Source organism: Anabrus simplex, chromosome 2 (genome assembly GCF_040414725.1).
Source record: "Anabrus simplex isolate iqAnaSimp1 chromosome 2, ASM4041472v1, whole genome shotgun sequence".
Classification (NCBI taxonomy): domain Eukaryota; kingdom Metazoa; phylum Arthropoda; class Insecta; order Orthoptera; family Tettigoniidae; genus Anabrus; species Anabrus simplex.
The window spans coordinates 528,541,194-528,564,476 of NC_090266.1; the positions used below are offsets into that span (position 1 = coordinate 528,541,194).

Here is a 23,283-nt window from a genome sequence, read left to right on the forward strand (position 1 = left end):
TAGGCCTTTCCTATCCCATTGTCGCCGTAAGACATATCTGTGTCGGTGCGACATAAAGCAAATAGGAAAAAAGAAATCCTTACAGCTCCAGACGGTCGCCTCGGCAGATCGTGTTTCCACACTACACGTATAGAATATTGTCAACCAATTTTCTTCATTTCAATATATGTACCATATTCTACTTTGGATATCAAATCATGATTAAATTACGATCCCTATCACTCGGGTACAATAGACCAGGATAGGTGTTCATCTAGCATAATTCCAATATATATATATTTTACAGTATTATTGTGTGGTATGACTTTGTTGTACATCTGTATCACTTGACGAGTTACTCAGCCTGCTTTGGATAATAGTCTTGGATTGGCTATAAGGATAGTTTGGGATGTGTTAGGGTTGAGAAACAGACCCTGCTTTACCCCCGTGTGGTTTACTGATGTCTGTATTTAATTTTTCTGTTGTTTCTAAAATATCATCTAGTCTACAATGAATATACTGTATACATGTGATGTCTGCTGTACTTAACAGTTTTAGAATGATTATTGTTAAACAGTGAAAAAAGAAGGGGTGCAAGTGTAGAACCTTGAGGAACTCCTGTTGCCACGGTCCACCATGAAGAAGATTGGCTGCCTTTTTTTGGTAACATATTGCTGCCAACCATCTAAAAAGAAGTCCATCATGTTCAAAGTACTATTTGAAAAACCTAATCGGTAAAGCTTTGACATTAACAAGTCATGGTCTGCAGAATCAAATGCCTTGCTGAAGTCGAGGAGGACCATTAGTGTTGTCTGTCTTTCGTATATATTCTGTTCTTAGAGCATGTTTTTGTGTCAAGTTCTGTGTTGTATGATATATTTTCTGCACACCAATATACCAGTTTCAGAAGCTTTAAATGTACTGAAAAATATACTAGAAAGTAAATACTTAAAGAACTTGTAAAATAAATTCTTTGTGTTCTAAACATCACACAAAGAAATCTGTGCCTGTAGTGTAATGGATAGCGCTATTAGCTACTGTCCTTGGAGGTCCGGGTTCACTTCCTGGTACTACTAGAAATGTTAGTTTTCTAGCAGGGCTGTTATGTGGTTAAAAGAAGGTACACACGGAGCTCGATAGCTGCAGTCGGTTAAGTGCGGTCAATATCCAGTAATCAGGAGATAGTGGGTTCGAGCCCCACTATCGGCAGCCCTGAAGATGGTTTTCCGTGGTTTCCCATTTTCACACCAGGCAAATGCCGGGGCTGTACATTAATTAAGGCCACGGCCGCTTCCTTCCAATTCCTAGGCCTTTGCTATCCCATCGTTGCCATAAGACATGTGTCGGTGCGACGTAAAGCAAATAGCACAACAACAAAAAAATGGTACATGCAGCTCACCTCCATTGGAGATGTGCCTGAAAAGAGCCGCACTACCTCGGGATGAGGGCACAGATTTACATTTTTATTTTTTATTTTATTTTTTTTACCGCAAAGAAAGATTGCTTCACCTTTGAAAACAAACTCTACATATAAACTAAATGATTCCCAAACACAATTGTCAAGATCCAAGGACTGTAAATTAAGTAGTAGCAATATTGATAGAATGCAATATTTAATAAACCAACAAGTACAGTTTCATTCCTTCAATGTAGTTACCCGCAAAATCTATTACCTTTTCCCAAATTGCTGGGAAACTGTTGGCGACCATTGGCAAGGCGTTCTGTGTTGATGACAGTGATGGAACACCCTACTGCGCGGAGTACAGATGCCATGTCAGGAAATCAGCAGCATCAGAGGGGTTCCTGCAACTTCGGAAACAGGTCAAAGTCGGAAGGACTCGTGTCTGGTGAGTAAGGAGGGTGTTTCAAGATATCCCATTGCCACCATTGCAATAACAGCTTGACATTGTTTGCAACATGACATGCATTGTCATGCGACGCGATAGGGTGATCGTCTCGCTATAAACTGGGATGTTTTTACCGCATAGCCAAATGCAGGTGTCGCTTCAGATATCGGTAGTAGTAGCCATTGTTAATGGTTTCTCCCTCAGGCACAGCATGCATAAGAATAACACCCTCATAGTCGTGTGGCACAATCAGCATAGGTATCACCCGACTAGGTTCCTGTCGAAACTTCTGTGGACGTGGCAATATAATCTTGAGGAATGGATGGCTGATCTCTGCGGTGCAAATCTGCAGTTTCATTCCGACCCACACAAAATGCCTTTACCCTTCTTGCAACCATCCTATACATTAACGCATTCTGGCCATAGGCTTCACATAATCCTCGATAACATTCAGATGCATTTTTGCCACAGACAACCTTTATTTAAAACCATAAATGCTGATCGCTAGGGCTCGGATGTTTAAGATCTAAAAATAGCCAAAATAAGCAAGCAAATATGACCTCAAAAATGACGAAATGTGACCTAAAAGTGATGAAATATGACATAAAAATGACAAAATACGACCCGAAAATGATTAATCAAAATATGGCCATTTTAAAATAAATTATAAATCGAAACGGCAATTCCTCTGATACATATTTGTTAACTAAATTCATTATTCTTACTTTAATATTAGTTTTCTGAATATACATGTGCAGCAGTTATTCGCAGTATATTATCCTTGATTCACTTATCAAACTTTTGTGAATTCATACCTATAGAGTACTAAGTTCTCTAAGTTTATCAGATCACACAACATTTTAAAAGTCAAAACACGTTTGCACCCTGCATTGGTGGTTTGAAATACGAGAAATCACACAACATTTTAAAAGTGAAAACATGTTTGAACCCTGCATTGGTGGTTTGAAGTACGAGAAAACTAGAAATCAATCTATTTTAAAAAATACGTAGGTTGAGTAATATGTCACAGCAACTTTTTTCTTAATACATAAAAGTCATAGGCACACCTCTCTCCGAAATACTGTTATGATGTCCTCACATCTCCACCCACCTCACCACTGTTCTATAGAGCAATAACTGACATTGATTTTACTATAAACTTGAACTCATGCTATGGGAATGGAGTAAGCATCCCCCTTGGATGATTGTGCTTCCACACTCAAGGCCATTACAGTCCTAATGATGCATAAGAAGAGGATCCATTTTGGTTTTAAACACTCAAATATTCATGATTAACCACGTTATAATCTTCAAAAACTGTCAATTCACATTATTTTTTAACATACTTTCTATGCAATATCCCTATTTTAGATGTTATAGTACAACATTTTATGAGATCATTGTCCAATATTTTACTCTATAGTTTATAAGATTAGAAAGATCACGTATCCATTAATTTTTAAGATTGATATAGGCTGATGAAAGTTTTTTCTTCTCGCGAACAGGAGACAACACGGAAAATCTAAGATATGCATTTGGAAACTTACGGTATGTGCCTGCGTATGATGCCACTAGATGGTGTATGAAAACAACAGTGTGGTTCTAAGCATGCCTCCAAGTTCAGTGTGTGAGTGAGAGTGTCACAAAATGGAAGTCAACAAGCAGGAGCAACTATCGTATATTAAAATAGCAGTTCTCCGCGGCAGAAATGCATGCCAATTCCATGCAGAGCTGCGGGAAGCATTAGGTGTGCATGCCATGCTCTATAGAACAGTGGCGAGGTGGGTGGAGACGTGAGGACATCGTAACAGTATTTCAGAGAGAGGTGTCACATGTTAGAGATACACATGCAGCGAATGGTGTTCAGCGCCTGCCCCACCGCTGAAAACGCACAGTGGAAACCTCGGGTGATTATTTCGATGGTCTGTAACCAGTAGAGACCTGTCCTTTGTACGTAGTCTTTTGTATTTGCTGTCTATACCATAATAAAACAATGTTTCAATGGCCTGTGTTCTGTCACCTTCCTACGAGAATCTCCTGAAGTCAAAATTTGTCTTCAGGCACTATGCATAAGTACATGCCCTATATGTCCAAATGCGTATTTTAGATTTTTCGTGTTGTCTCCTGTTGGCGAGAACAATAGTTGCCATGACTTACGACTCAACCCTCGTATATTTTTGAATGTTAAAGCCCAGATTTCATTAACATTATTCAAATGCATTAAAGTTTAAATTGAGCGCCAGAAAGCGAATTAAGTAGATGTCTTTCAATACGTTATGGTAGGGCGTCAGAGCCTATAGTACAAACTCGCATACCTTTTTCACTTTTCTCCGCGGGTGGAATTGAAGTGTATGACAAGATTTATCTTCAAAGCATCAGGCGCGAAAGACCTCCGATTATCACTTAACACATTCTTGTAAGAAGAGAAGCTCCTTTCTACGTCACAAGATGTTATTGGTGCATGTTTAAATAATGTTAAATCACTGCTGTCAAGTATGCATTCATCTTGAAGTGTACTGGTACTTTCTCCTCTACGAACATCATTTATCTTGCACACTCAGTGAAAACCATCATTACAATTTACGAACTTCATCGTATAGATCTGTAGTTATACAGTTAAAACTATGAAACAGTGTTGGGTTTTGGTCCGCCCAATCAACACACATCACTTTACAAGTGAAAAAACTATTTAATTAAAAAACATATTAAAAATTAGGGACGTGTTTCGTCTCTATTTGAGACGTCATCAGCCATAAAATCATGTGGTAGATTACAAAACTCATTGTTCAGAAATTGCAAACAAATGGAAGAACCCAATGCCTTTTTAAGGATTATTTGAGAAACGCAAAAGATATATGTAATTATATGTATACATTATTTACACGAAATGACCTCACTTCTTGCAAAAACTTTTGTGTTTTACCCAGGTAGTTGTGTTTTCTTTCACCCTGCGGAACTTGGCTAATAGCATTGTCCGTCCCCCCCACCGCCACCAGCCAAGTTCCGCCGAGCGAAAGAAACCACAACTATAACATGTGCAGTAGCGTGGCAAGAAGCAAGTCAGAGCGGGGCTCAGTCGTAAACCAGCTATAGGGAGGTTCATCCAATTTGATGGTAAGCTTTTACGTCATACATTCATGACGGAATCTCTTTTCTTAGATATCCGAGGGTTTTAAACCAGTTAATTTTTATATCTCTTTCTTTCCAGATCTTGTCTTTAAAAAAAAAGGAATATTCTTAAGATTTAAGCCACAGGTATGGTGGTCAGGCAGCGCTGATCTTTGCCATATGACAGGCGATCTCATAAGGCTTCAGATTTCTTCTACCAGAGTAGCTCAATTTAAAAGTATTCCTTACGAGTTAAAGTTGTTAAATGTTCTGATGTGGATTTGTTCCACTCCTATTTCCAAGGCCAGAATTTTGATCTCTCCAGTGTACACACTGAAGCTACTAGAATCCAACAATGCTTGCAACATTTTCATGTAAGGTCGTTCATATTTAACATTGCAGAAAGATTGTTTGCAAGAAGTGTTAAACTACCTCATTAAAAATGTGTATATTTGTTCTCCAGTGTTTTCTCAACAGTTCATTAGGAAACTTCCCTTTTAAATACGGACAGCAACAATGGACATTGTGTTTCGTGCGAGACGTTATGGCAGGCATGTCTCATTTCAAGTTATATTTCAATTTTAACATTGAAGACAACAGAAGTTTTTGCAAGAAGTGAGGTGATTTTGTGTACATATATATACTTTTGTGTTTCTCAAATAATCCTTAAAAAGGCATTGGGTTCTTCCATTTGTTTCCATTTCTGAACAAGTGAGTTTTGTAATCTACTACGTGATTTTATGGCTGATGAAGTCTTAGATAGAGATGAAACATTTCCCTAATATTAAATATGTTTTTTAATTGAATAGATTTTTCACTTGTAAAGTGATGTGTATTGATTGGGTGGACGAAAACCGAACATTGTTTCTTAGTTTTAGAAAACCATAATTTCGATTAATCACATTTTGAAGTTTCCGTTGTACTAAAAATTCAACACTTCTCTCACAATGTCAATACTTGCATGAATTTCTAAGCCAGCAGATTCTAAAGGAGTAATTGCACTTGATATAATTCCAATGTTCGACTTAATATAAGCCAGACTTTCTGACAAACTGTTGGAAAACAATTCCTGCACAATCTTGATAGGAGAGGCATCATCATTGTTGAAGCCATTAACAATGGTTTTGATAGTGGAGTAGTTCTCGCAATAATACGCGGCAGCATCGAGCCACGTCCCCCGCCTCGTAAGAACTGATTGTGGAGGGAGTGGTGTCAAAGGAGCGAACTCTTTGAAGGTCGCAACCCGCAGTGGTACTTTCAAAAAAACTTTTTTGACGTTAGATATTAATTTATCGACTTCAGGAAAATTTCGACAAATTTCTTCTGCCACCCGGTGCAGAGCATGCGCAAGGCAAGTGATGTGAATCACTCTTGGATAAAAAAGCTTGAGGCCTTCAGCAGCTTTCAACATGTATGGAGCAGCTTTCAACATGTATGGAGCAGCATCAGTAACAAAGAGAAGAACGTTTTCCCACTTAATTTCATCCTTCCACAAAATTTTTAGTGCATTATAAAAAAGAATTACAATCGTTGAATGATTTGCTCTCTCCAAAACTTCTGAGGTTAGGGTAGTAGAATAATATCCCCAGGGCGATCAGCACAGAGTGTTCCAGTAATTACATTCCCTGTATATCTACCTCCAGTGTCCGTCGTCTCATCAATAGGTATCCAAATCTTATTGTCTGCTACACTGTGTCATATTCGATCAGGAGTATCTTCATAGCAATGCGATATATAGTTTTTTCACAGTGTTGATTCTGTAGGAACAGATTTTTTAGTGTATTTCTCCAGGAAATTCCTGAAATGGGGATTGTTCACCTTGTTTAGAGGAATGTTTGCAGACAACCATCATCTCGGGGAGTTTCTTTGAAAAATCCAAACATCTGTCCATCGCTGAAGATGTAACAGCCTTAGCTAATATCAATTGCTGTCTCTTCTTATCCGACATGTTGTCGTTTGATATTGCTGCTGTGTTTTGCCGTGTTACAATGTTGTTGCACAGTAAAACGTTTTTCAGCCACGACTTTCATGTCATACAACTTGCAAAATAGAACTAAACCATCGGTACAGAAATATTCTTCTCCAAATTCCTTAACAAAGCTTTGTAACTTACCACTAGTAGAAGACTTTTTCTTAGGCGTACTGGAATGTGTGCTGGAATACGATTTACTGTAAACTGACGGTTGTGTAAGTGAAAGGAGGTTGAGGTTCTAATGTTGGAACAAAGACAAGTGAGTGATTACCGGAAGTAATTAGCTCACTGCTGGGATGGGATTTTCCAGATTATTTCTGTCTCTACCTGGGAGACGGGTTGCCAAGTACATCGGGTTGGGTAGGGTGAGGTCTATGACCTTCATTGTATACAAAGGTTATTCCACTTGTATCAACAGCCTGATACCGAGAAGCAGTTTTGTGAACTCTAGTTCGCATTCAGTAAGTTGAAGATTATTTTGCACACCTACAGCTGTCAGCAAACCGCCGAAATATGATATTTGTACTAAGATAGCTCAAAATATGACCTTATGGCAAAAAATAGCCAAACTAAGCATTTATATGACAAATGAAAATCACTTAATTGTGGCATGAATCACCTGATTTGCACCGAAATCCAATCAGACAAGAAAATAGAGACAAAGAAAAAATATGACTTTTCCTAAACATCCGAGCCCTACTGATCATCTTTTGGAAACATGTTTTAGAGCCGTGAAATCAACACTCTTCACTTCAATGCCACCCAGCAACAACACCCAACTGGATACCTGCCCAATGCACACTACACATTGACAACAGCAACACCTGACTTGACCACTCCCATATCCTATTTGCGCATGCCCGCTCTCCAGATTCACAATTAAGTATTTATTTATTTTCCACCTAGTCGATACAATGATTGCTTAAGGCAATTTTAAAGGTCAAAAGTGGTACATGTTTCGTATATTATCAACATCTTCAGCCACATAACACTGTTTAGATGAAAAATATATAAAATTGACAAAGTAATGCTTTAGAGGAAGTGTCCTGCGAGTGTCTGGTCTATGTTGCCACTACTTTATTTACAGCCCTTGTACTTCAACACCACACTGAACATATCAGATTCATACACAACAGCAACGAAAACACACACACTCACAAGATAATGTACTGGCACCTCTATGTTCATGTTATTCTCCTGTACAAAGTCAACACAAAACAATATGCACAACTTCTCTTTCATCTCAGCAGACTGCACAAAAACTTACCATACTTTGAAAAATGTGAATCCGGCACATCAGTCAACTTTCTAGACAGAAGACAGCAATCAGAAATGTAAATTCAGTATAGACAGAAAGCATTCTCTATCTGGCGTGCTGATTTGCAACACTTGAAACCACTCAACCCAATAGTAGTACTCTGCACTCTCATTCTTGTTACACAGGCTTAACCTCACAGCCTTCTCCACAGAAGATCCATCATCATCATCATCATTATCATCATCATCATCATCATTTTCCCTTATCCAGCTCTCGCTGGTTTCAGGCATTCATGGTACTTCCTCTCTCCTTCTACCATTCATCTTCCATAATTTTGTCCCAGTTCAGATTTCTTCTTTTTGCAATCCTCTTTATCAAATCAATCCACCTTGTTCTAGGTCTCCCTCTTTCGTATTCTTTTCTCCTCCATCCTCTTTTCATGTCCAAACCATCTTAGTTTAATCCTATCACTTCTCTCATTTAGGTTTTTCATTCCAACCTCTTCTCAGATCTTCGTTTCTCATTCTGTCTTTCCTTATCTTCCCTATCATACTTCTTAGGTATTTCATTTTGTTAGCTTGAATTCTACTCTCCTCCCTACTTGTCATTGTCCATGTGTCAGCCGCATGGGTGCATAATACATTTTGTACACAATGTCTTTACACTTCCTTGGTACTTCCTTAGTCCAGACAAGGTTTCTTACACTCTGATAGAATGCATTGCAATCTTGTACCCTCTTGCTAATCTCCATGCCCAGCCTTGTACGAGGGCTATGCCGAAAGGTTTTAGCAGAGTGTGAGAAAAAAATTTTATTTGTGAAACGACAATTTCAACTTTTCAAAATACTCTCCATTAGCATGTATACATTTTTCCATTCTCTGAAACTACTTAGAAAACATTTCAGTCCAAGCTTCTTTCGGGATGTCACGTAGTGCACTCTCGTACGCTTCAATGGCCTCTTCATCTGACGAAAACCGCTGCCCACGTATTTTTTTCCTTGGTCTTAGGGAACAGAAAGAAGTCACATGGGGCCAGGTCAGGTGAATGGGGGGATGAGGTAACACTCGCACTTTTTCCCTTTCCGAAAAGTCCATTGTTCTGGCAGCCCTGTGTACAGATGCATTGTCGTGATGCAGCAGAAGGTGCCCACTCTTGGACTTTGGGTGCTGTAACCCTCAGGTGGTGAGGACTTTGGGAAGACAGTCATTCACATACCATTCAGCATTGACTGTACGATGTGTGTCCAAGGTCACAGAGGTGAGATGCCCCATTTTCGTAAAAAAAAAAAGTTGCCACCATCTTCTTTCCGGAGCTCCGACTTCGTCGAACTTTAGTGGGTGGTTCCTCCCCTGGAAAGCACCACACAGAAGACTGTCTCTTCGTTTCAGGGTCATAATGGTAGACCCATGTTTCATCACCTGTGATGATATTGTAGGTGTCTTCGGACTGCCCTCCATTGAATTTTTCTAGCATGAAATGACACCAGTTCACTCTCTCCTCCTTTTGGCTTTCTGTCAGGGAATATCTCTTGGTAAGGCCTAAATAATTGTGAACGATGGTCTGTGCTGCTCTTGACCCAATATTTAAGGTCCCTTCAATGTCACAAAATGTAAGATGTGGATATGCTTTGATCATTTCCCTCACAGCATCAATGTTTTCTTGAGTCACAGCTGTTGCTGGGCAACCAGGACGAGGTTCATCTTCAAATGACTGCCGACCCCTTGAAAACTCGCGAAACCAATTTCTAACTGTGGCTCTAGAAGGGGCAGGCTCACCAAAAATGCACAGCAAAGAAGAATGGCATTCTTCGGCACTTAATTTCTTTTTATAATAATAAAAAATCCTTGCTCGAAAATCATGGCGCGACAGATCCATCTTGCACCGTGTCTGACTCAGCACTGCCTGTGCTTTCTTCCCTCGCTGTGGAGGAACTACCACTAGGAGGGGTTGCGCACGCATGTTCCAAGATCGAAAAACATCGCTCTTTCAAATGAAAATAATCCCATTGTCCTCAGAATTACGGTTTACGCACTGCTAAAAACTTTCTGCATAACCTTCGTATTCTGCATTATTTCACTCCCTAGGTATTTTGAAACTGCCAACAATTTCAAGGCTATGACCACCAATTTTCACAGTGCCTTTACCTTGTCTTTCTCCTCTTGATATCACAGTGATTTTCATACAGTACATTTCTGTTTACTTGTTCATTGCATCAAGTTGTTCTTGGACTTCTTTGCTGTTCATTCCCCTGACCACAATATCAGCTGCAAATAATAATTTCATCTCCTTATTCCTGTATTCTCCCTTTGTCTCCTTTACAATTTTGTCCTTAACCATTAGAAACAAAAGAGATAACACACTCCCATGTCTTAGGCCAAATACATGTTGAAGTTGTTCATGTCGCCAAGCATCTTGCTATGCACCTCGCACTTCACCTCAGTACAACATACAGAAGCATTTCCCCTTGCCACACTTCCTGCCGTTTAATACACTGAGTAATAATACTTAGTAACAAAGTTGCTTTCATAGAACACTAAAGTGGACTGTTACACCGTAATATTGAGATGTTTACAGACTCTGACAGTCATAGTGATTTATCTGCAAGTAATGCAGTAGCGTTGTGCTTACTTACTAGTACGAGAAGAAAATATAGCGCACATCCAGTCATTGAGGAATGAACAGAACGGAGAATTCTATATATTGTATCAGGAGCTTAAAGTGTGTCTGGATAGATTTTAAGAATATTTAAGTATGTCTCGGTCAATGTTTTATATAGTGAAGCCAGTAGAACATAAATCCAAAAAGTGTACACTAACATACATAAGCGTCCAGTCATTAATGAAGAAAGGTTGATAGTGACTCTCATATAATCAATAATTATTATTATCTATAATTTACAGACCCTCCATGGCTCAGGTGGCAGCGCGCCAGCCTCTCACCGCTGGATACTGTGGTTCAAATCCCGGTCACTCCATGTGAGATTTGTGATGGACAAAGCGGAGGCGGGACAGGTTTTTCTCCTGTACATTTTTATCTTTTAATTTCTACACTTTTATTTTGCTCTCTCTTCTCCCCTTTAATTTTTCCATTTTCTCCACTCACATTTTTGCTATCATAACTCTATGATCTCCATCAGATGCTTTTCCTGGTAAAGCTGTTACATCCATTGACTGTCTGTGATACGTCCTTTCCGCTAGAAAGTAATAGATTACTGATTTTATTCTTCTGTCTCCCCAGCCATTTCTTGTCATTTTCATGCTGTTTTTCTTCCAAAACCATGTGTTGCCCACAATCATTCCTCCTACAAAACTCAACTGGTTTCTCTTCTCCTCCATTCTTTTTCCCATATCCATATGATTCAATTACTTCATCCTTTCTTTGTCTTTCATTTCCCACCAGTGCTTTCAAATCTCCCATAATCACTTTTACATCAGCTATCTCCTTTTCTGGTTTCTCCACGAATTCCTCAATAACCTCCTCTTCGTTCCTGGTCTATGGTACACACACTTGTATGAAGTCCTTCACTTCGTTCTTCATTCTCAGTCTAATTTTCATTATCCTGTTGCTGATGTGATTTACCACATCCACATACTCCTCCAGCTGTTTTGAAATTATTAGTCCCTGTCCATTTTCTGCCTCTTGGCCACCACTCCAGTATAGTGTATATCCTTTCCTCATTCTCTTCTTTCCTTTCCCCTTTCATTTAACTTCACACAACCCCATAATTTCTATACCCTCTTTTTCCATAAAATCCACCATTTCTTCTACCTTTCCTGTCAGGGTCGTAAGGTTGATAGTGTACACCTTCATGGTGTTGGCTACTGATCACCCATTTTTCACAGTTCTCCTAGCACCCAAGGAACTGTGCATCACTTGCAAGGTATGCACTAACCTTTTCCAAGACAAGTTTACAAGCATTGTATTCATATTTAGGCTAATATTACATTGGGGTCATCACTCCCAGAGGCATTTGATACCTACTGCCAGGTGTAATTTTAGGCTGTTCCTCAGGAGTACAGATTCCCTTTGTAACCGTTTAACTGAAGTAAGACGTTGATCACTGGAGAAGGTTCATCCGTTTTATCTGCCATTAGGACTGGGGTCCTGTTCCACCATCTAAACCTTTGGCCCTGTTCTCCTTTCTGGTGAATGTATGTGTCATTTCCTACACAATTCACCTGGCCTCCAAAAGGAGGACTCATCTGCCCGTAGGCGTTTGTGTCCCCTTTGGGTGTCAAGTTTGGTAATGGCCGCTTGACCCTCGGCCAGCAGTTGTAGGTAGTACCATCTACTGTCACATACGGTAGTAGGATGATCCTGACCTGACTTACCTTCAAAACACTTCAAACCACACAACCCTGAGCATTCTTAATCATTTTACACAGCCGTAACCTCGCAGTCTTTTCCACAGAACATTACATCAAAGAACAAAACACTTTAATGTACCTGGCAGTTGTTAAAAGGTTACAACAACAGAAACATGGACAGCCTCCAACTCAAAATAAAGAACAAGGTACACATCACACTTAAGGAGCAGAATATTGAAGTCTATGTCATATCTCTTCAGACCCACAATATCTTGTACATTTCTGAAAATTAGGGTTCAAGACAGCATTCAGAGCAAAGATCATAACCTTTAAAAGAATTCACTGCAGAAACATCACACCTTAGAAACCTTACTTGATGTTTAAAAACTTGGAAATTTCAAAATAGAGTACACAGAACACATCAGAACACTCAGATATAACACTGAATCTACATTTGTCAACCATTTCTCACAGAAACATACTGACACCAACTCGGATAGAAAGTTTTCACATGAACCCAGATGTACACATCCTTAATAATATAGTACACTATGAAATATACACACATAGGACTTACATTTTCAACGAAAAGACAGTTCAAATTGCATGCTGTATCTGATCACATCATTCATTAATAATTTTCTTACTGCAAGGCTGGTAATGGACACACCACCTCAGGTGCTCCTGTCCTGGTATCAACCACTGATGATGACAGTTTGCATGCTGTGGAATGTTCTCCAACAATTTATCAGTAGAAAGGGAGTAATGAAGTAGGTTTAATTCTGAGTATTTTGATAATGGCTACTTGATGGACATTATTATTCAAGAATTATGTTCTTTTATAATTTTTCTTTATTTTTTATTTAGGTGCAGATTGTGAAACAAAGTTGGAAAGGTTTCTACCCCTTTTGGAAACTACACTTTTAAACCTTGAGGATTTGAGACAGTTAAGTTGGTCTGGTATTCCAGTTAAAGTTCGGGCCATCACGTGGCGCCTTCTTTCGGTAAGTGAAAAATGGTTAGTAATTATGAATAATCATAAGCTCACCTTACAAAAAATTAGTCACCCCTGGAAAAATCATTACAAGCATCATTTAATACTGTGTAACTCTGCCTCTGGACTTGATAACTGCCTGGATTCAGTTAGGAAGTGAGTCCACATAAGGTTGTGCAGGTGCGTTGCATCCAGGTTAAGCCACTCACTGAGGATTTGATTGCGTAATTCCACCAAATTGCGGAACTCCTGATGTCTGAGTTTTATCTGCTGTTTCAACATGTTCCACAGATTTTCAATGGAGTTCAAATCAGGTGATTTTGCAGGCCAGTCGAGACGTGATAGGGTGGGGGAATGTTCATAAAACCAGTCACATATGCATCCAGCCCGATGAACTTTGCTGTTATCTTGAAAAATTAGGGTATATTCATCATGCTGAAAGGCAACACCTGATCATCCAGAATGTTTAAATAAACCTGCTGGTTCATGTTAGTGGTCACCTCAGTGAGAGGGCCCAACCCATGATACGAAAAACACACCTAAAACATCACAGACCTACCTCCGGCTCGAACCTGACCTTACACCCATCCAGGATGAAATGCTTCATTTGGTCTTCGATTCTCGTCATTGGAATACAGGCAAAACCTGATTCGTCAGACCACATTATGTTCCGCTAGTCAGCTACTGTCCATGTTCAATGATTTGTAGCCCACTGAAGACGCACAGCTTTATGTGCCTGTGTGAGCAGTGGCCTCTTGTGAGGTGACCGACTCCAAATTTTCATTGCATGCAGTTTTTGTCACAATGTTCTCTCTCTAACAGGTGGACCTTCATTCACTGACTGCAGCAATTCCTGTCTGGTTTGGAAGCAATTTTGATTCACAAGATCCTTTTCCAAATACAATTCTGACATCGTGTTTCGTGGCCATGTGTAGTACACCAACGAATCCAGCAACTTCACGCACTGTATGGCCATGGACACAGCCAAACATGAATGCCCCTTTTCTCCACTCTGTCACATCCTTACATCTACCCATTTTGATGTACACTTGAAACATCAATGTTTCACTGATTGCTCCTGTATTATGCTCACGTAGAGGCAGTGCTCATACGGTTGAGTGTGGGAATCGTTCCCTGCGCCATCTGTATAGGCTTAACAATCCACCTGTTCGTTCACAACTAGGGTGACTAATTTTTTGTCTGGTAAGCTTATTAACATTCTATTTGTTTACCACGTGTATTAAATTTATTTTATGTGAAGAGTAGTGTTATACCTGGCAGTGATGGCAAATCACTCTGCATTTATACGATGACTCTCATAAATACTAACTCTTAAGAGAATTTGTATTATTGGTCCACCTTTCAATACAATTTAAACCTTACACTACAATTGGATATTAAATTCAGTCATGTGAAAGGTTTTTTTCCAGTACATGTTTCAGCCCTCATTGGGCCATCCTTAACTGGTTTGAACAATTGACAAAAACATGTGAAATACTACTGGAACTATAGACACATGATACAAAATTGATGATTATGAGTCATGAATGCTTAAAAATGTTATTAAAAATGCAATTTATTGTGACTGTCTTGAAAATTTTATTTTTTTCCATATCTTTTACTTCCATACTTTTGTTATCTTCCTTTCATTTTCACTACTTTCCCTACATTCACTTTTTCTACCTTTACTCTATGGTCTGCATCAGTGGTTACTTGTTGCAAGGCTGTTACATCTAACACCTGTCTGTGGTTTGTTTGCTCTTTCCACCAAGAAGCAATCACTGATTTTATCCTCCTGTTTCCCCATCCATACCTTTGTAATCCTTCTACAGTTATGCTTCCTGAACCATGTATTGCCCACACTTAACCCATTTCTCACACAAAATCCACCAATTTCTCTCCCTCTTACCAAGTGAGTTGGCCGTGCGTTTAGAGTCGTGCATCTGTGAGCTTGCATTCAAGGGATAGTGGGTTTGAGGCTCACTGTCGGCAGCCCTAAAGGTGGTTTTCCATGGTTTCCCATTTTCACACCAGGCTGTACCTTAATTAAGGACACGGCCTCATCCTTCCTGCTCCTAGCCCTTTCCTACCTCATTATCATCAAAAGACCTATCTGTGTCTGTGTGACATAAAGCAAGTGGTTAAAAAGAAAATCCTCGCGTTCCTCTTTCCATATCCAGAAGGTCCAATTACTTGTTCCATTCTTTTTCTGTATCATCCCACCATTGCACTAAAGTCTCCCATGACACACTCTTCAACATCCTTAATTTCTTTCTCCAGTTTTTCCAGAAATTTGTCCATTGCATCTTCTTTGTATCCAGTCTCCATTCTCTGTCCTTAATTATATCTTCATTATTTTATCACATATGTAGTCCACTACCTGTGCACTGTAACTGTGAGCAAGATATGGAGAAGAGAATTGCTGCTGCCCGTACAGCATTTAGATGACTATCACACCAGATGTTCATGAATAAAAGACCTGACCGTGAAGACGAAACTCATGGTGTACCATGCTGTTGTCATCACAACATTGTTGTATGGTTGCAAAACGTGGACCCTTTACCGATGTTACTTGAAAACTTTAGTGTTTCCAACAACATTGTTGTTCTTGGGAAAGTGCATGCCAAGAGCATAGAATCAGCTATCATTGGTCATCAGCTTAGATGGATTGGCCATAATACCAGTGTAGTTTATCCGTTATTGGACATTATAAATTTTCCACCTAACTCATTCCTGGTTGCCAGCGTTTTGCCCCAGTGTGTTAAATTGGGCTCATCAGTTGGTAAATAGCACACCTACCAAGACACATGGCTAGTGCATACCATGGAAGCCACTGCGTAGGCTACTTGGAGCCACCAGCAGTGCCAATGCACTATGAGAGATGTCTCATTTCCGAAAATTGATGCCTGCCTGGCCATCAGATGATATAGATGTTGATTCCCTTAGGGAACCTGAAATATTTGTCCCGAATGAGTACATTTATAATACCAATGTAGTTGATCCATTATAGGACATTATAAATTTTCTGGCTAACTCATTCCTGGTTGCCAGCATTTCGCCCCCGTGTGCTAAATTGGGGTCATCAGTTGGTAAATAGCACACCTACCAAGACGCATTGCTAGTGCATATCGTGGAAACCTCATGGAGGACTAGCCATGTGTCTTGGTAGGTGTGCTATTTACCAACTGATGAGCCCAATTTAGTACACCGGGGCGAAATGCTGGCAACCAGGGATGAGTTAGCCGGAAAATTTATAATGTCCTATAATGGACCACTACATTGGTATTATAAATTTACTCATTCAGGACAAATATTTCAGGTTCCCTATGGGAATCAACATCTATATCATGGATTATCCATGTCCGTTGGACAAGTGATACCAGATTTCCATGCCAAATCCTATATGGTGAACTTCGTTCCAGCACCAGACACCTCATGGAACCCCCATGAGGTGCTCCAAGGACCAGCTTAAGCACAGTATGAAGATGACAGGTCTCATTCCACAAATCTAGGACACGCTTGCTCTAGACCATACAATTTGGCGTCCGACCGTCCCTGCTGCTGTCAATCTGTTTGAAGCTGAATGACGCAGATGTGAATAGGCCAGGAGGGAAGCACAAAAACTCTGTGCAGCACAACCACACCCTCCAATAGTTTTGTGCAATCTCTGTGGATGCTTGTTCCATGCTAAAATTGGTCTGTTCAACCATCGAAAGTACATCCACAGACTGAAGTGAATTTATTGGAAGAAGTAATTCATTTTATGGAGAAGGAGAATATAGCTGTGATGGGACTGAGTGAGGTTAAGTGGAGAGAAAAAGAAAAGAAAACCTCAGAAACGAGTTAAGGCTGACGACAAGTCTACTATCTACATGCACATCTAAGATCTTGTTGGTTATTCTTCCCACTCCATTCTTTGCCTTATGTTGTCCACCCCAGTAGAGAGCGTATCCTTTCCTCAAATTATTCTTTCCTTTTCCTACATACATACATACATACATACATACATACATACATACATACATACATACATACATACATACATACATTATCATTATAGATTGTTATGCCTTTCAGCGTTCAGTCTGCAAGCCTCTGAGAATTTACTAAACATCACCACATTCCTCGATTTGCAACTAGTGTTGTGGCCTCATTTAGTTCTCTACCTCTTATCTTTAAATCGTTAGAAACCGAGTCTAACCATCGTCGTCTTGGTCTCCCTCTACTTCTCTTACCCTCCATAACAGTCCATTATTCTCCTAGGTAACCCATCCTCCTCCATTCACCTCACATGACCCCACCACAGAAGCCAGTTTATGCGTACAGCTTCATCCATCGAGTTCATTCCTAAATTAGCCTTTATCTCCTCATTCCGAGGTCCCTCCTGCCATTGTTCCTACCTATTTGTACCAGCAATCATTCTTGCTACTTTCATGTCTGTTACTTCAAGCTTATGAATAAGATATCCTGAGTCCACCCAGCTTTCGCTCCCGTAAAGCAAAGTTGGTCTGAAAACAGACCAATGTAAAGATAGTTTCGTCTGGAAGCTCACTTGCTTCCTACAGAATACTGCTGATCGCAACTGCGAGCTCACTGCATTAGCTTTACTACACCTTGATTCAATCTCACTTACTATATTACCATCCTGGGAAAACACACAACCTAAATACTTGAAATTATCGACTTGTTCTAGCTTTGTATCACCAATCTGACATTCAATTCTGTTGAATTTCTTACCTACTGACATCAATTTTGTCTTTGAGAGGCTAATTTTCATACCATACTCATTGCACCTATTTTTAAGTTCCAATATGTTATACTGCAGGCTTTCGGCACAGTCTGCCATTAAGACCAAGTCGTCAGCATAGGCCAAACTGCTTACTACATTTCCACCTAACTGAATCCCTCCCTGCCATTTTATGCCTTTCAGCATATGATCCATGTAAACTACAAACAGCAAAGGTGAAAGATTACAGCCTTGTCTAACTCCTGTAAGTACCCTGAACCAAGAACTCATTCTACCATCAATTCTCACTGAAGCCCAATTGTCAACTTAAATGCCTTTGATCGATTTTAATAATCTACCTTTAATTCCATAGTCCCCCAGTATAGCGAACATCTTTTCCCTCGGTAACCTGTCATATGCTTTCTCTAGATCTACGAAACATAAACACAACTGCCTATTCCTCTCGTAGCATTTTTCAATTACCTGGCGCATACTGAAAATCTGATCCTGACAGCCTCTCTGTGGTCTGAAACCACACTGGTTTTCATCCAACTTCCTCTCAACGACTGATCGCACCCTCCCTTCCAAGATGCCAGTGAATACTTTGCCTGGTATACTAATCAATGAGATACCTCGATAGTTGTTGCAATCCTTCCTGTTCCCTTGCTTATAGATAGGTGCAATTACTGCTTTTGTCTAATCTGAAGGTACCTTACCAACACTCCACGCTAATTTTACTACTCTATGAAGCCATTTCATCCCTGCCTTCCCACTATACTTCACCATTTCAGGTCTAATTTCATCTATTCCTGCTGCCTTATGACAATGGAGTTTATTTACTATCCTTTCCACTTCCTCAAACGTAATTTCACCAACATAATTTTCTTCCTCCCCATGAGCTTGGCTGTTTGCAACACCACCATGATGATTTCCTTTTACATTGAGAAGATGTTCAAAATATTCCCTCCACCTCTCCAGTGATTCCCTGGGATCTATTATGAGTTCACCTGAATTACTCAAAACACTGTTCATTTCCTTTTTCCCTCCCTTCCTAAGATTCTTTATTACTGTCCAGAAAGGTTTCCCTGCTGCTTGACCTAGCCTTTCCAGGTTATTACCAAAATCTTCCCATGACTTCTTTTTGGATTCAACAACTATTTGTTTCGCTCTGTTTCTTTTATCTACGTACAAATCCCTGTCTGCCTCGGCCCTTGTTTGGAGCCATTTCTGATAAGCCTTCTTTTTACGTTTACAGGCTGCTCTCACTTCATCATTCCGCCAAGATGTTCGCCTTTTCCCGTCTTTACACACAGTTGTTCCTAGGCATTCCCTTGCTGTTTCTACTACAGCATCCCTGTATGCCACCCATTCACTTTCTACATCCTGAACCTGCTTACTGTCTACTGTTCAAAACTTCTCACTAATCATATCCATGTACTTCTGTCTAATTTCCTCGTCCTGGAGATTTTCTACCCTTATTCGTTTGCAGACAGATTTCACTTTCTCTACCCTAGGCCTAGAGATACTTAGTTCACTACAGATCAGATAGTGGTCTGTATCATCGAAAAATCCCCGAAAAACTTGTACATTCCTAAAAGATTTCCTGATTTCCAAGTCTGTTAAGATATAGTCTGTTATGGATCTGGTAGCCCTAGCCTCCCATGTGTAGCAGTGAATAGCCTTATGCTTGAAGAATGTATTCGTAACAGCTAAACCCATACTAGCACAGAAGTCCAGCAAGCGCTTCCCATTCCCATTAGCTCTCATATCTTCCCCACATTTACCAATCACCCTTTCGTATCCTTCAGTTCTATTCCCAACTCTCGCATTGAAATCGCCCATTAGCACTATTCTGACCACGATGTCACTCAATGCTTCATAAAACTTGTCAACTTCATCCTCATCTGCACCCTCACTTGGTGAATACACGGACACAATTCTTGTCCTAATTCCTCCCACTGACAAATCTACCCACATCATTCGCTCATTTACGTGCCTAACCGAAACTATGTTGCGTGCAGTGGTATTCCTGATAAAGAGACCTACCCCAGACTCTGCTCTTCCCTTTCTAACACCCGTCAAGTACACTTTATAATCTCCTATCTCTTCCTCCTTATCTCCCCTTACCCGAATATCACTTACTCCTAGCACATCCAGATGCATCCTCTTTGCTGACTCAGTCAGTTCTACCTTCTTTCTTCCATAAGCCCCATTAATTTTGATAGCTCCCCATCGAATTCCATTTCGTTTGCCAAGTTGTTTCCAAGGAGTCCCTCGCCTGTCAAATGGGAGTGGGACTCCATTACTCCCATAGGTCCGAGGCTTGCTTAAAGTGTTCTGAGCTCGGTAAATTCATGAAGCAGGATGCTGCCCTACTTGCACATAGTCCAAGTGAGGATCTCTCCTCTAACGGGTTATGGACCACCGGTGAATTGTATAGTCCTAGCCGCCTGAGCACAAGGAGGGCCACGACTCAGAATATGTCCGAGATGCCCACTCCCATTCCATAGCAACTGGTATCCCGACTCTCAGGACCACTTACTAGGCCACTCAGCCGTTGCCTATGGTTCACGAACTAGGACGTGACTACAGTAACCCACAAACATGAACCATCTTCCTCAATAAGAATATTATTAAATTAATGTTGTATGGTCCATCTTTTTCGATACTCTTTTACGCAATATTAATGAATTACGTTACTAAACTAGGGACTAGTTTCGGCCTTGGCTGGCCATCTTCAGCCTTAATGTAATACATCTATTAACTAAACAAATGTAAAAACACACAATTGCCATGAAAACTAATGTACAAACACACAATTAACATTAAAATCTAGGATGAACTAAGTGTAAAATCTGAAAAATAAATTAGGCTCTAAATTCTTAGCATCTGGAGTATGCTCATCATCCAGACTCGTTCTTGTATTGATATTCATAGAATTGTTAGTTCCATCACTGCTAATCATTACAATTTCAATTGCAAAACTGGAACTGGTAAGTGTTGATTCTGTAGTCAGATCTTCAATCACCAAATCTACTTGAGTGGTGTTAGCAGTATGCAAGCCACTGGATGCCACTGTAAATAACCACCAGCTGACGCAGAACTGCTAGGTGGTGTTTCCACATCGACCAACGTAAATAAAATGAAATGTTCCCGTAGTGGTTGTTAAAATCATGCTGAAATGCTGTTGGACATTTTCAGGATGGCACATGAAGATAGGGTTAAAACTGACACATACTCTAACACTCTGAACACAGCCATCACTACAACAGTAGAAGCAGAATTAGCGATTAGGAAATTACCAGCAGATACACAAGACGAAGTAGGAATTGAAGTGAAAAGAAAATTAAACTCCATTCTTAACCCAAAAAACAATATTAACTCCCGTAATTCACCCCTTACAACTCATGACGACAATAGCTACAAGGATTCAATTCTCATACAAAAGCAAATACATGTTCTCAAAAAGAAAATCAATGATAATAATCTTATAATTACGAAAGCAGATAAAGTAACACTACCATCATAATGGACAAAAACGAATACGTAAGCAAAACAAATGAATTTTTTAAAGATACAGTAGCTCAGTTTCCACAGTAAAGATGGGCCCTACCTCGTGAGTCCAACATCAACTTAAGCAGACCCTCAAGAATATTTCATATCTATTGTCAGATCGAGAAAAAACTAAATTAATTAATATGAACCCAGGTTTACCCACCTCCAATCCCCTCTTTAAGATACACAAAACCGGCATCCCCATTTGCCCAATCATTAACTATAGACAGAATCCGTTATATAAAGCATCACAATTCATTCCAAGATTTTTAAGAAGGAACTATCATTTTTTGTTGAACAAATCCATCAAAAACACTAAAGAATTGATCAATAAATTTAAAAGGTTTAACATTCAATCCAATCATTCTCTCCAGTCATTCGATATTGTAAACATGTATCCTACCATACAAATCTCCAAGGTCATTCAAAGCAATTTAGGCAAATACAGCAGCATAAGTATATTAGAATTACAGGATTTCATGTCTATGCTTAAATTAGTTATATGCAACAATTATTTCACTTTCAATAATGTTATTTATCAACAAGAAGAATTGGCTATGGGATCGCCAGCCTCGGGTATCTAAGCCGAGATTTACTTAAATTTTTGGAAAAACACCAAAATTGATAATAATAATAATAATAATAATAATAATAATAATCCCTGTCTGGCCAGGTTATCCTGCTATGGTATGGAGTAGACCGTACAGCCAGCGACTCAATGCCGAGTGTTGGGCAGCGGGAAATAACCTGACACCCTAAAGGAGCCAACGGCTTATGGCGGAGGAGCTCCCTTAGGAGGGTGATGGTCCCTTAGTGGAGGAAATGCCACTAGAATCCATCAGGTAGCGTCTGTACTTCATGTTAGGAGCGGCTACCAACAGTGTCTGTTCTCCATGTTAGGGGAGGCTGAGTCTACACCAGTGAAGGCAAGGGGAAACCACACTGGTATAAATTCCCAGGAAATCACTATGGCTAGGAATGAAGAAAGAAACGGCCCCTAGTCCCGGGCAGCCCTTAAATGGGTGAGGGGTGCTAAGAATCTCCCGGCTCAAATTAGTGAATTCCACAATAAGAATGGGGACTTGGAACGTCAGAAGTCTCTATGCAGCTGGCATGGGAATTAGTGAAGTTCGCTGGCCGGGTGCAGGTAAATGTCATCGTGATGATGGTACATTCTATTACTCTGGTAGCGAAGATAATGATAAAGATCATAGAAATGGAGTCGGAATCTTTATAAATTCTGAACTTACGAAGTATGTCAGCAACTTTATACCAGTCTCTGTTCGAATCATTTTATTACAGCTTTCATGCTCACCTTTTAACGTAAACATCTTGCAGATATATGCACCATCAGCGGACAAAAAGTACGATGAATGAAGTAGAAACATTCTATGAACAACTTCGAACTGTTCTTAAAGACTTGAAGAAGGATGAAATAACTGTCATAATGGGTGATTTCAAAGCAAAAATTGGTCAAGGGCGTCGTTCCGACTTGGTAGGCGAATTTGGGCTTGGTAAATGCAATGACCAGGGAGAA

The 23,283-nt window shown here is 39.9% G+C and overlaps 1 protein-coding gene across 5 annotated transcripts in view; it reads left to right on the forward strand.

The window, feature by feature from the left end:
• The window catches only part of LOC136864204 (TBC1 domain family member 22B), a 276,001-nt gene that overhangs the window by 128,966 nt on the left and 123,752 nt on the right, over positions 1-23,283 (forward strand). For all 5 annotated transcript variants that reach the window (XM_067140892.2, XM_067140888.2, XM_067140893.2 and 2 more), the window contains one exon: positions 13,339-13,475. In XM_067140892.2, the coding sequence (XP_066996993.1) occupies positions 13,339-13,475 (137 nt within the window). The remainder of the gene's footprint in view (positions 1-13,338; positions 13,476-23,283) is intronic.